The 13,304-nt window shown below is 35.0% G+C and overlaps 1 protein-coding gene across 2 annotated transcripts in view; it reads right to left on the bottom strand.

Annotated features, from left to right (window-relative positions):
• Positions 1–352: 352 nt before the first annotated feature.
• MRPL47 (mitochondrial ribosomal protein L47) overlaps positions 353–13,304 on the bottom strand; it is a 14,093-nt gene continuing 1,141 nt past the window's right edge. For both annotated transcript variants that reach the window (XM_008568107.1, XM_008568106.1), the window contains exons 2-7: positions 11,446–11,597; positions 10,838–10,898; positions 8,647–8,743; positions 5,031–5,161; positions 3,863–3,958; positions 353–566 (exon numbers count right to left, since the gene is read on the bottom strand). In XM_008568107.1, coding sequence (XP_008566329.1) covers positions 443–566; positions 3,863–3,958; positions 5,031–5,161; positions 8,647–8,718 — 423 coding nt within the window. In that variant the 5' untranslated portion in view covers positions 8,719–8,743; positions 10,838–10,898; positions 11,446–11,597 and the 3' untranslated portion in view covers positions 353–442. The remainder of the gene's footprint in view (positions 567–3,862; positions 3,959–5,030; positions 5,162–8,646; positions 8,744–10,837; positions 10,899–11,445; positions 11,598–13,304) is intronic.

The raw sequence follows: 13,304 nt of genomic DNA, 5'->3' as shown, positions 1-13,304 counted from the left end.
TTAAGATAGCAGGTGATATTAAAGCCTGCTTAGATGTCAATTTATAAAATGGGAACTTAACCTGAACTTTCTACCTGACTTTAAAAAAATTTGGTCGAGGGCCGGCCCGTGGCTCACTCGGGAGAGTGCGGTGCTGATAACACCAAGGCCCCGGGTTCGGATCCCACATAGGGATGGCCGGTTTGCTCACTGGCTGAGCGTGGTGCTGACAACACCAAGTCAAGGGTTAAGATCCCCTTACCGGTCATCTTTAAAAAAAAAAAAAAAAAATTTGGTCGACACATGACCACTTCCAAAATTAGCATGCCATAATAACACTTAGAACTGATAAGTAACTTGACTGAAAACACAATTTCTTTATAAACCACTTAACATATATTTACTTTTGTATACAGGCTATTATGCAAGAAAAACAAAACGGTAAATTAAGAGTTCGGACATCTTAGACGTGACTTGACTTTTGGGCTTCAGAAAGATGTGGAAACGTTTTCTGAAGAAATTTTTCTTTCTTTTTCTCTAAACTTCTCTTCCTTGCTTCAATACGAGCTTGTTTCTCAATTCTCAGTCTAGAATAAAAAAAGCATAACAGCAGTTTATATAAAACGATTTCCTTGTTACTTAGTACTATCAAAATATATGTACAAATCAATTCCATAAAAGCCTCAATTCTGCCAGTCTCTGTACTTGGTATGGTATATATATTATTAAACTTGAACAATAATCACTATAAAACTACACAAGTCAAGAGATAAATGTGAAATCAAAAGCATCTATAACACTACTCCAACTATCCTTCCTATTTCCTGACTGGAAAGAATGTCCAGATCTTGTGAGCCTGTAACAGATTGGGCCTGAAGTTCACTCCTAATATGACTAATGCTATCTTTCTACTTTATTTAGAAACACTGTAATTTTATTGAGTACATTAGATTTTTGTCATCCTGAGATGTATCCTGAGACTTGTGGGAACTCCTTAATTTCAAATAGCACTCATTCTAGCTTACTGTTTCCATACACACAGAAAATAAAACCTTACTAAGAGATGATACTTTGGCACTGGTTACTTACTACTCTCTAGATGAGTTTGTTCCCACATATCAGCACACCACAAATGCCTGAGGCATTTGTGCCTCAGCTAAATTATTTTGACCTGTAGGGTCACCTGGGAATTATCTAAATTGAAAATGATAAATTCATGGATGCCAAGCCTCTATATATAAATTGATATTTTACAGGATATTTTATTGATAAGTATGCATAAATTTATATAAAATAATGCAATTAAGAGACAAGTACTGAATACAATGAGACAGTGCTATGGGGGAGGTCACATAAATTTGAGATAAGAGTTGAATCTGGGTGGAAACAAATCTGCACATATATAGAAAAAAGTATACACTCAGACTAAACAGTCTAAATGAAATTACCCACTCTATTCATCAACCTTTGTTCAACTAAAAAAACGCATCTGAAAGAAAAAAGGTTTGCTATATTCTGTGAAGGTAAGACTAAAAAAGTTTCAAAAATAAAATTATTAGAGTATGTATAAAGCCTGCAAAAGTAACACTGGATTGATAAACTCTCACACATTTTATTATGTAAGGGGATCCAAATCCTTGACCTTGGAATTACTAACACTACGCTCTAACCAGCTGAGCTAACTGGCCAGCCTTTCTTTTTTCTCATAGATTATTTTAAACGTTGTGTTTATAGCTTGACCTTATATGACTAAGGTGCAAAAGGGCCAAATGGCACAATGTTGGGCTTGGAGAAATCGTGCAGCAAAAAGCCAGTGCAGTTGGATTTCTGTAATTGCTTACCACCTAAACTAGGTCTTTTTTTTTTTTTTTTTTTTTTTTTTTTTTTTTTTTTTTTTTTTTTTTTTTTTTTTTTTTTGTCTTTTGCCGTGTCCGGCAATGGATCGCAACCCTCAGTGTTGCCCCCATACCGGACCGGGGACCGGGAACGGGATTGCAACCCTTGGTGTTGCTCCCGCGCCTCGCTCAGCCAGTGAGCGGGAACCGGCCTGCATGTGGGATCCGAACCCTCGGGCGGGAGCGCTGCCGCGCTTCCCAAGCGGCGCACCATCCAGTGCGCCACCGGGCCGGCCCTAAACTAGGTCTTAAATGTGAATAGGTGGAAAGATTTCAAAGCTGTAAGAACAAGAGAAGCTAAAGGGGAAAATGAGCAAGATACATTTAAGAAATAAGGCAAAGGTTCTAACTTTGATGAGGGGTAGGTAGCTAAGACTAAATTGTGGGAACACTAGGTGGGAAAGAATTTGGATTTTATCCTGTAAACAAAAAGCTACTGTATGTTTTTGAACAACACAGATGTGACTAAAAAGGCTTGAGGAAAATTAGCCAGGAATCAACATCTGAGTGGACTAGAGTGAGAAAGTAATTTAATTTGATGAAGAGGGATTGCACTAGGGCAGAGACAGTGGGAGAAGACAACACAGATCCTGGAGACATTCTGCAGGGAGGATTATATCAAGTATTGACTAAAATCTAGAGCACTGGTGATAAAAGATGACTGACATTTAGTGCCCGCATAGAATAGACATACTATATATAAAACAAAATGAGAAGAGGTGGCTGATTCAGTAGGTAAGATGAACAATTTAAACTGTTATTCTAAGTTATACTAAACACTTCAAAGCTCAGTTTAAGCATACATTCCATTCCTGGGTTTGTTTTTTTTTTTTGGTGGGGGTGGGGCACGCAGCTGGCTGGTACAGGGATCTTGGTGTTAAACACCACACTCTAACCGAGTAACCAGCCAGCTAAATTGTTTCTTAAAAATTGTGTGTGTTTAGTACGGAAATAAGCTTTTGGGGGAGAAAACCAGTTTTTGAAGAACTGCTGAAAGTAGAATGTATTATCCAAGGTAGATATTAAAAACTGTGGTTCTTGTGCTATCAGTATTTCCCTTTTTACTTTCAAGGTGCTTTCCCAGCCTTGAATTCTAATTTCTAGAACCTTTAGCCAGGAACCCTCTTTCTATAGCCATAGCGATGGGAATTGAGCAGCATCCTTGGCCTAGGAAACAACAAACTTAAAATTCTTTTCCCTTCTAACTGCAGTTTTAGGGATTTCACTCTCCTTTGTTTTCTGTCTGCTTTTAGATGTGGATTCAGTTATAAAATAGCTCTTTTTAAAAATCTTTTTTTTTTTTTTTTTTTTTAAAGATGACCGGTAAGGACTTGACCTTGGCTTGGTGTTGTCAGCACCATGCTCTCCCAAGTGAGCTAACCAGCCATCCCTATATAGGGATCTGAACCCGTGGCCTTGGTGTTATCAGCACCACACTCTCCCAAGTGAGTCATGGGCCAACCTTTCTTTTTAAAAATCTTATAATTAGTTTTTATAATTATCAGCTGGTGGTTCATGGGACCACTTCACTCTTCTACCACAACAGAAGCCTTATGTTCTCCATATTCAATGATAAACTTAACAGTGGAAAAATTTTCTGTAGGAAATATTTAGAAATAACATTCTGTGGGACAACATGAATTCAGATATAATGCAACAACCTTCTCATCCTAGCCTCTTTTCTTTTCATCAATAAATAACATGAGCTCACATTTTATGCAACTGAATTATTTGGACCTTCATTTTAACACTACAGTAGGATTTTTTTCTACTCACATATAGGTAGATGAATAGAAGGGCAATAAAACTTTTGAAGGTATATACACTATAATGTTAACAATGGCTATTTCTGGATTTTGAGATCATATATGACTTTAATTTTCTTGTTTACCTGAGTTTCCTATTTGTTCCACAATGAACATGTATTGTTTATGTAACAAGAGAAATTAAAATTTAAAGAAAGCTTAACATATGTCATCTGTGCTCACCTGACAAAACGTTCCACATAAGGCATTGCAAAGAATCGTTTCCTATTGTATCTTTTATTAAGGTGCCAAGGTATAGGCCACTGCTTGAACCTGTGCCTGCCAGGAAAACAAAAAGTCATTGCCTTAACAGAAAACATTTAATACATTTTCACTTTCCTAATTTCCACCCTTTCCTAATTGACTTCGAATGGATTAATCCAAATAAAAATCAGTAGAAAACAGAAGTTTTCAGTGAGACATTTTGGCCATTTGTCTTTTCTGTGTTGGATTAGATGGTTATAGACAGCAAAGCTACTCTCCTAAACCTTGTTCTCTAATCAGCCCCATTACCACAAACTCTGTTTTAAAAAACCTATGAGATGAGTAAGTGCTATTATGTGGTATAATTTCAAAAGTACAAGGAAGGTCTCCAAACAACCAAAATGCCTTCTCCATTCTCCTGATGTTTACAATTCTAACGATGCTTTATTGTGGCTCCTCAACCCAAATGTAAATAAACCCACAGAAGAGAGATTTATTTACAGTGGGCCTTCTCAACAATTTATACCCCAGTTTGAATTTTGCTTATCAGATCCTTTCCCAAAGCCTAATAAGACTCTGAGAACTAGATGTAGGACAGACAAGGAGGTATAAAAAAATAAACTTTCATAATTTGGCCTAGGGCTTATCCTAATGGTAATGGGAGCAAGCTGAAACTGGTTCATGTGACCTTATTCCTTGAGAACTTTTTTTAATAGTCCCAGGTTAATGAGCACAGAGGACAGGTGTGTGTCCTGAAATTAGATTCATGGGTTTTTTTATATCCTTCTAAAATTATATGTGTATATGTACATGTTTCGGGGGAAAGGATCCATCATTTTCATAAAATTCTCAAAAGGTCATATGATTCACATAAGATTGAGAAACACCGCTATAAAAAAAAAAAAACAAAAACGTATAGATAACTGAATCATGAGAATAGGATGTCTGGGCTGGTATTGGTTTTTACCAGATAAAGCTAACTTCATTCATATCCTGGTGTTCCAAAGGGATTTGAGACATCCTCTTATATTAGTTACATCTCTAATATATCTGATATAGTGAGGGTTTTCTTAAAAGATACTGGCCAGGGAATGAGGCTTGGGATCTCCATTTTTATCTTAGAAGAGCCACAATATAATCTATGTACCAGACGATTCTTCCAAAAATGTCTCTTCTCCAAGCACCAGGTCTAGCATTTTCTTGACCAGTCTGAAGAAGCCTTAGGGCATCTTCTCTTTCTTGGACAACTTTATCTAAGGCATCCATGGACTCTACTACCTGAGAAGAGAATAGAAAGATACAATTTCAACAATCATCTACAACAGAATTCCAGAGAAAAAGAACATAAAAAGACTTAGGCTACAGAAAATCTACGATGAATATTTTTGTCAAAGAACCAATTTGTCAAATATTTCCTAAAAATCTTTTTGGCACAGGTATGTACAAATGGGTGTCTACGATAGCACTTTCTATAATTTTTTAAAAGTTTATAATTTCATTTAAATGAAAATGTATTTAGCTTGGATTTCCATATTAGTTTTGTTTGAAGTGGGATACACTTGTATAGATTCCTTTTGGAAACCAAATTTGACTCAAAGGTAGCAAACTGTTACCACTTGTTACTAGCTCACTGAGTTTTGAAACAGAATGAATCATGATTCTACAGAGTTAATATTCAAATGTCTATGTCAACAGAGTCTGGTTTTATCTCAAATGGGTATTTATTACGTTAGTCACAATCATAGCTAACTATGCTGCCAGAATTACAGTTTCTCCCTCAAATTAAGTATTATTCTGTAAATAAAATGTGTCTGTAATATGCTTGAACTGGGTATTAACCCAGATCAGCCCAATGATTGGAATTATATTCCAATTATAATTCTCATGTTTCTCTTTTATTCTTCCTTAAACAGTTCCAAATTTTCATTTTATATCTTATATTGAGAATAATTCTTTTTTGATTTTTGCTTGATGGGGTTTCACTAGTAGTATGTCACAAAATACTGGGAACACTGGATACATTTGAGATTTTAAAAATAATTATTTTCACTTTCAGATTATCTGGAGTAAACGTTTATTATTTTGGATTCTCCTAATTCAGAAAGTGCCACACATATACGGTACTACTGAGGCAATGTTCACCTCTGAAATACATATTTAAAGCAGGGAGAGGGGAAAATCAGTTATTAAAGTCCAAAAGTCTTGTAACAGCATCATTCTAGAAGCTTTCCATCAAACACTGTGTTATTTATAAATCACCCTTACTTGTCAATGCACTTGAGTCTCCAAAACATAAATTTCCTCAATAGCAGAGTTAGCAAATATACCTTAAAATAAATCAGATTACCTTATAGATATTACATAGCAATGAGCATACCTACCAGCTCTTAGTTTCTAATTAACTAGGTTCTTCTGTAAAATGGCTGGGGCAAATTCAAGATAAATCCAGAACATCTTGCTGTGCCTCATCAAAGCACAATGAGGACACATGGCCCAGCCTGAAGGAACTCACACGGACCAAATCTGGGATGCTGGTATTAAAGGGTTATAACAGTGAATAAAATTGAATCCATGAGTCCACACTGATAGGAATGAATGAATGAAGAAAGAAAGAAATGGGGAGAAGGAAAACCACTTCCTTACAGAAGAAAGCCAAGTAATAAATGTAGAATGAATAAAAGGATTAGAAAATCACTATTTAGCAAAAATAATAATAATCGATTCAGACAAAAATCATCAATGGGGGCTGGCTGGTAAGCTCAATTGGTTAGAGCGAGGTACTGATAACACCAAGGTCTAAGGTTCAATCCATGTACAGGCCAGGTGGGAAAAAAAAAAAAAAAAAAAAAAAAAAAGAAACATCAATATATGCCAGAACTTGCAAGTGAAAGTTGAGAAGTTATAGGATATTTACATGATTGCAAAGTATCTCCTAACAAGATATTTATTTCAATTCAAAGAAAAAACAGTAACTATACAGTGGAGAAACTTGACAGACATCATCTTAACCAAGTTATTAATGGTAACATCATCAGTATCAGAACAAACCAACATCTTGTGCTCCTGATCTGAGGTATCTGTGAAGAACACAGCATCGCTTCTATGATATTCCTGCCAATCTTATCAGGAGAAACATCAAACAAACACAAATTGAGGGATTGGCCTATACTCTTCAAAAATGTCAATGTCATGAAACATAAAGATTGAGCCTTCAGATTAAAGGAAACTAAAGAGACACAGAATCTGAAAATGCATGATGCAGAGGGGTTTTTTTTCTATAAAGGACATTGTTGGAATAATTAATGAAATCCGAATAAGATCTGTAGATTATAAGTAATAGTATTGTATCAATATTAATTTCCTGACTGAAAATTTTACAGAGGTTATATAAGGGAATATTCTTTTTTGGGGAAACATATAATTAAGTTTTTATGCATAAAGGGACATCATGTATACAACTTACTCTCAAACAGTTGAGAAAAAAATAGTGTACCTGGAGGAGGTGAGGCAGAGAAGGATAACACAAATGTGCTAAAATATTCACATGAGGAATCTGGGTGAAGAGTACATGAAAATTCTTTGTGCTATTCTCATAACTTCTCGTATTATGTACAAATGAAATTAAAAAAACAAAAATGTAATTCAAGTTTTGCCAAGTCAGAATAACCTTCTTCATAATGAGGTTTTATTCCATACCTTCTTTAACCTTCTCCAGGGATGTTATGTCCTTCCCTCTTAAAGGAAGTGTTCCAATAATGGTTGCAACTAGTGTGGGAAAGGAACCTAAAGTAGCTGAGATTAGGCAGCAGGACTAAAGTTCTCACAAAAACTGAGTTCTGTTCTCACTGACTACTTACTACAGCACAGAAAAATCAGTAAAGGGGTGACCTCAAAAGTAATCTAGGAAAAACCTTACAAATCTAAGTAAAAATATAAACTTCTACATGGAAAAAATACCTTAAACATGGGAAGAAAAAAAAAAAAAGAGGCAGATCTACATCTACTGATATGGGAAAATATCCAGGATACATAGTTAGGTGAAAAATGTTAAGTTTCAGAAGAATATATACGGTATAAGCAAATTTCTATAAATAAAAATAGACACAGTTCTCCATGTATAGAAAAATTCTGATGGATAAATAAGACTTAAATAAGTCACTTACGACTGGTTACCTTGGGGAATGGGAATAGGAACGCAAGAGATTTTCCTTTAATGATGAAGAAAACCTAATGTAAAAAATAGCTGACCTTTTCACGACATTGTGAATATACTTAACACTACTGAACTGTACACTTAAAAATGGTTAAGATGGTAAATTTTACATTGTGTGTTTTTTACCATAGTAAGAAAAAAAATGCATTAAAAACTTGATCTCATTAGTGAGGATGTGGCTAATCTGAAACTAGAAATGTAAAATGGTATAGCTACTTTAGCAAATAGTTTGGTTGTTTCTTAGTATCTACTCAAGAGAAATGAAATCTCCTCAGTATCTACTCAAGAGAAATGAAAATATATGTCCACACATATGTTGGGGGTTGCAAGTGGGAATGTGTAACCTTCCCTGCAGATGGTTATGAAATTTACTTTTGGGGTGATGGAAATGTTCTAAAATTTGATAGTTGTGATGGCTGCATATATATTTACTAAAGATCAAACAGAAACAGAAAAAAGAAATTCAATTGATAAGAAATAAAGGAACCATATACTCAATCCTTTTAGCTTTTATCCTGCACCATGGTCTCTAGCCTCGTACAAGCCTTACCTTTTCTAACCTCTCTGGACTTGGCATTGGCAATCTTTGTCGCTTGGCCTCCTGCTCTAGAGTTAGGAGCATGTTTCTTTCTTTCAGTAGGACATACCTATAGCAAAGAACACAAACCTGTGATTCTTTTCTGTGGTTATGTTAATTAAAGTTGTGATTTTTTGACATCAAAATTAATGATCTGTTCTAGAAAGTCCTTTAGAAATCTCAATATAGAGAATATCATTACAAAGAACAATACTTTTTATGGAGCTATATCTTTGCTTATTCATTTGTTCAATAAACTTTCCATGTGCCTCATATTGTATTAAGTGCCAGGAGAGTTATCAAAAGGCATAACACATAATCCCTATATTCCAAGTGGAGAGAGAAGAAAAGGAAGACGGGTGATAAGTAACACTGAGCACCTGTTATATGCCAGGCAGTGTGCTAAGCACTTCATGTACATTATTTCATTTAATTCTCACAACAACCTTTTCTACTTTCTAAATGAAGAAACTAAGGCTGAGAAAAGTAAGGTATTATGGGCCACACAGCTAATTCAGGATTCAAATTCCAGACTCCCTGTATGCAAAACCTATCTATTTTTATTCCACCATGCTGCTTCTAAAACTTCTGTAATGTGGTATATTGAGTGGGACAGACAAGTACCAGAGGAATTAAGTGGGAAAACTGAGACATCTCTTCAGCTGAGATGGTCAGTGATAGCTTCATAGAGGAGATGGGATTTGTTAGGATGGAAGGGAGAGCAAAGAAAACAATTAAAGATACTGAAGCAACAGAACTAAACTGGTGGTTCTGTGAAAATATCTCTTTTGAGAATCAGAGTTGGAAGAAAGGAAAGAAAATAAATGTGGAGGGCACTGAAAATGAGACATAGGAATTGGGGTGCTTTATACTATGGAAGAAGACAATTTTGGAGAAAAGAGTGGCAGAAGATTAATGGTTTAGTTTTAGCCACAATGGATGTTGAAACAGCCCTAACTATCCTTACTGATAACCCACAATAACAGTGCTTTAATACAACTCATTTTTCTTTAATGAATAAACACATGATACTAGTGATTTGTATAGATACTTTATAATTCTTTAATCTGCAATAAGAGATAAGTAACCCTTTAATTCAGGGGAAAAAATTTTAAATGCCTACTTCAGTGCCTAGGCAGATAACAGTTACAAGTGAAGCGGGCTTGGTGAAAGAACAGCAGGGTGGGTAAGGAGAAGTTGTGTGCACTGCTCCATCTAGAAGGGGCAGCTGCTACACAGAACAACTAGGTGTTGCCGTGTAAGAATGCAGGGCCAGTGCCCCAGATCGCAGGTCTGATTATTCAAAAAGCCAGAAATCCTTACTTTTTGTGTGAAGTTTGCCAATTTAAAAAACAAGTACAGTCCAAACAAAATATATCTCTGGACTAAATGTAGTCAATTAAAAATGCAACTCTATCTTAAATCTTCTCAACTCTAATTCATCAGGAGAATCTGCTAGAAAAATCTATCTACATTTCCAATTAAATGCACCTTCCAACACATCCACCCCCCAAGCAAATAAGCTAAAGATTCCAGACCATGAAAAAGGTAATAAAAAAAAGGGAAGATTAAATGTGAACAAATGTTCCCATTTCATTTTATTACTTAGGTTTACTGAAATTGCTAATATAAAGGTGTTAGTAATGACTGGTAGCAGGTACAGTAAAATTTCTAAACCTACAAGTACGTGAGAACTGTGATACTTTTGTCTTATGTAATCTAACCTCTGTCATATTTATAAAATCTTTCATGATCTCATATGTCATATGTATCATCCACAGTACTACAAATCACTTCATTCAATTTCTTATATCATATGGATGTAAAATTTTTACATTTTTATTATTTTTTTTATTTTTTATTTATTTATTTTTTCCTTTTTGTCTTTTTTCATGTCCGGCAACGTATCGCAACCCTCAGTGTCGCGCCTGTACCGGACCGGGGACCGGCAATGGGATCGCAACCCTCGGTGCTGCGCCCGCCCCTTGCTCAGCCAGTGAGCGGGAACCGGTCTGTATGTGGGATCCGAACCCTCGGCAGGAGCGCCGCCGTGCTCCCAAGCGGCGCACTGTAGCAGTGCGCCACCGGGCCGGCCCAAAATTTTTACATTTTTATACTGTTAAGTGCTTCAAACTCCTAGATGTAATGTACTTAATATACTTACCAAAGTTTATGTAAATCTTCATTACTTTTGTTCCTTAATTGCTGACAGGTCCATGAAGCTCCTGTTAAAATGATAAATTCATTACATGAAATAATGTTTCTACCTATGTGCTCTTGGCAAACTACTTAACCTCTCTAAACATGTTTTCCTATCTATAAAATATATAATAGCTTTATTATATTAAATAACATAATACATAATTAGGATTATATTAGATAACACATATGAAAATACTAATAACGTGACCGGCAATAGCATTAGATAAAATTAGCATTAGTATGGAATGTATTTTTATACCCTAATGTCAAAATACTTTGTATCATTACAGATTAATTTTCACTTATCACTAAAATATGAAATCTACAATAAACCCTAAACCTTACTTTAGTTAATAATTTCAATGTACTCTTCTTCTTAACCTACTCTTCTTTGCCAACCTGCCAAGAAACTATTACCTCTACTATTATATCATCCTTTTAATTTTCTCTAGTAGATGGACCCAAAGGAAATCAAAAAAGGTAACACCTGAATAGCTCCTAAGCTGTATAAATACCAAAATGATGAAGGGTTCAATAAACATTTAATGTTCACAAATGCAAATATCTCACCAGACTTCACTTTTTCTTCCCCCCAATTCTTTGGATCATCAAAAAATTCTTCCAGTCCTTTCCTTGACAATGTGGTATGAAGTAATCTACACTGGTGAAAGGATGTGACGTTTGGTGTATTCTTAGGCAACAAACTAACAGAAAACCTGCAACTGAACACACATATATATAAACATATGTAACTGAACACATATATAAATAAGTGATTAAAGTTTTACAATATTTGGATTTTATAAGCAATAAACTGAATCATTTCCTAATCTACAATGTTAAAAAACCTGCTCAGGGTTTCTGCACAAGAAGCAATAAACTTTCAAAATGCTTTAGAAAAGTTATTTTTAATATTGTATTGCAGAGGGTGCTACCCTATAATTTCCAAGTAATACATTTACACAATCATATATATATATATATTTTTTTAAAAGATGACCGGTAAGGGGATCTTAACCCTTGACTTGGTGTTGTCAGCACCACTCTCTCCCAAGTGAGCTAACTGGCCATCCCTATATGGGATCTGAACCCGTGGCCCTGGTGCTATCAGCACCGCACTCTCCCGAGTGAGCCACGGGCCGGCCCTACACAATCATATTTTAAGGTAATATTTTTAGGTCCTTTCTGCACTGCTAGTGGGTGCATGAGCAGGTAAAACATTCTCAAGGTGAATTTTGCAACATGTATCAGGGGCCCAGAATGCTTCCTCCTTTACTTCAGTAATTCTAACTCCACATCTAGAAATGTCAACTAAAAAACCTATAGATGGGAAATCATAAATTAAAATGTCTATTAAAACATTATATTTGGTATCAAAAAAGTTGATAATTACATAAATGTGCAAATGGTGAACAGTTAAAAAAAAGTGCATCTGTATGATAAACTATTTAATGATCTTAATATTTAACGATTTAAAACAAAATAGTGAAGTGTATCACAAGTGGTATATTCCTACCAAAAGTATTTAACCAGAATCTAATCATGAGGAAACAATCAGACCAATCCAAATGCAGTGATATTCAAAAAAAGCTAATCTTATCAAAAATGTCAACATCACTAAAGAGAAAAAAAGGAACTGTTCCAGGCTGGTCACTTAGCTCAGTTGGTTAGAGCATGGTGCTGATAACACCAAGGTCCAGGGTTTGATCCCTGGACTGGACAGCTGTCCCCCCCACCCCCCAAAAAAGAGAACTTTTCTGGATTAAGGGGCATGTAAACTAATGCAATAAATGATCCTTCATTAGATACTGAATCAAAAAGGAAAAAAAAAAAAGGAAATTACCAGGGAAATTGAGGACATTTGAATTTGGACTATATGCTAGATAATAGTAGTATAATAATAGTAGTGTATCAATATTAAATTTCCTGTGTGATCACTGTATTGTGGTTAAGAGAATGTCCTTATTCTCAGAATATATATAATGAGAGGACATTTTTTTGTGTGCCAATAAAACACAATAAAAGAAGGAATTAAAAAGACAAAGAATATATATGCTGAGGTCATGATGTATGAAATTCTGACATGCTTCAAATAGTTCAGAAAAAAAAGAGCATGAATATAAATAGACAAAAAATGTGACAAAACTCTGATTGATTAAAGTAGGCAAAAAGTATATGGTTATTCTTTGTACTACTCTAACAACTTTCCTGTTGGTTTGAAATTTTTTTAAATAAAAAGGAGAAAATGGTAGAGCACAAAAATACATATATGTAAATAAGATCCTAATCTTATTTAAAAATTGTACGTGTGTGTATATATGCAAAATTTAAAAGAATGGAAGGAAATCCGTTTGAGTGGTAGAAGTACGGTAGTTGATTTTTCCTTTCTTCATAATACTTTACTCCATTTTCCAAAGTGAATAATAAAA

Source organism: Galeopterus variegatus, unplaced genomic scaffold (assembly GCF_000696425.1).
Source record: "Galeopterus variegatus unplaced genomic scaffold, G_variegatus-3.0.2 Scaffold374, whole genome shotgun sequence".
Lineage (NCBI taxonomy): Eukaryota > Metazoa > Chordata > Mammalia > Dermoptera > Cynocephalidae > Galeopterus > Galeopterus variegatus.
The sequence above is the reverse complement of the archived record's forward strand: the minus strand, read 5'-3'. Positions and strand labels throughout refer to the sequence as shown.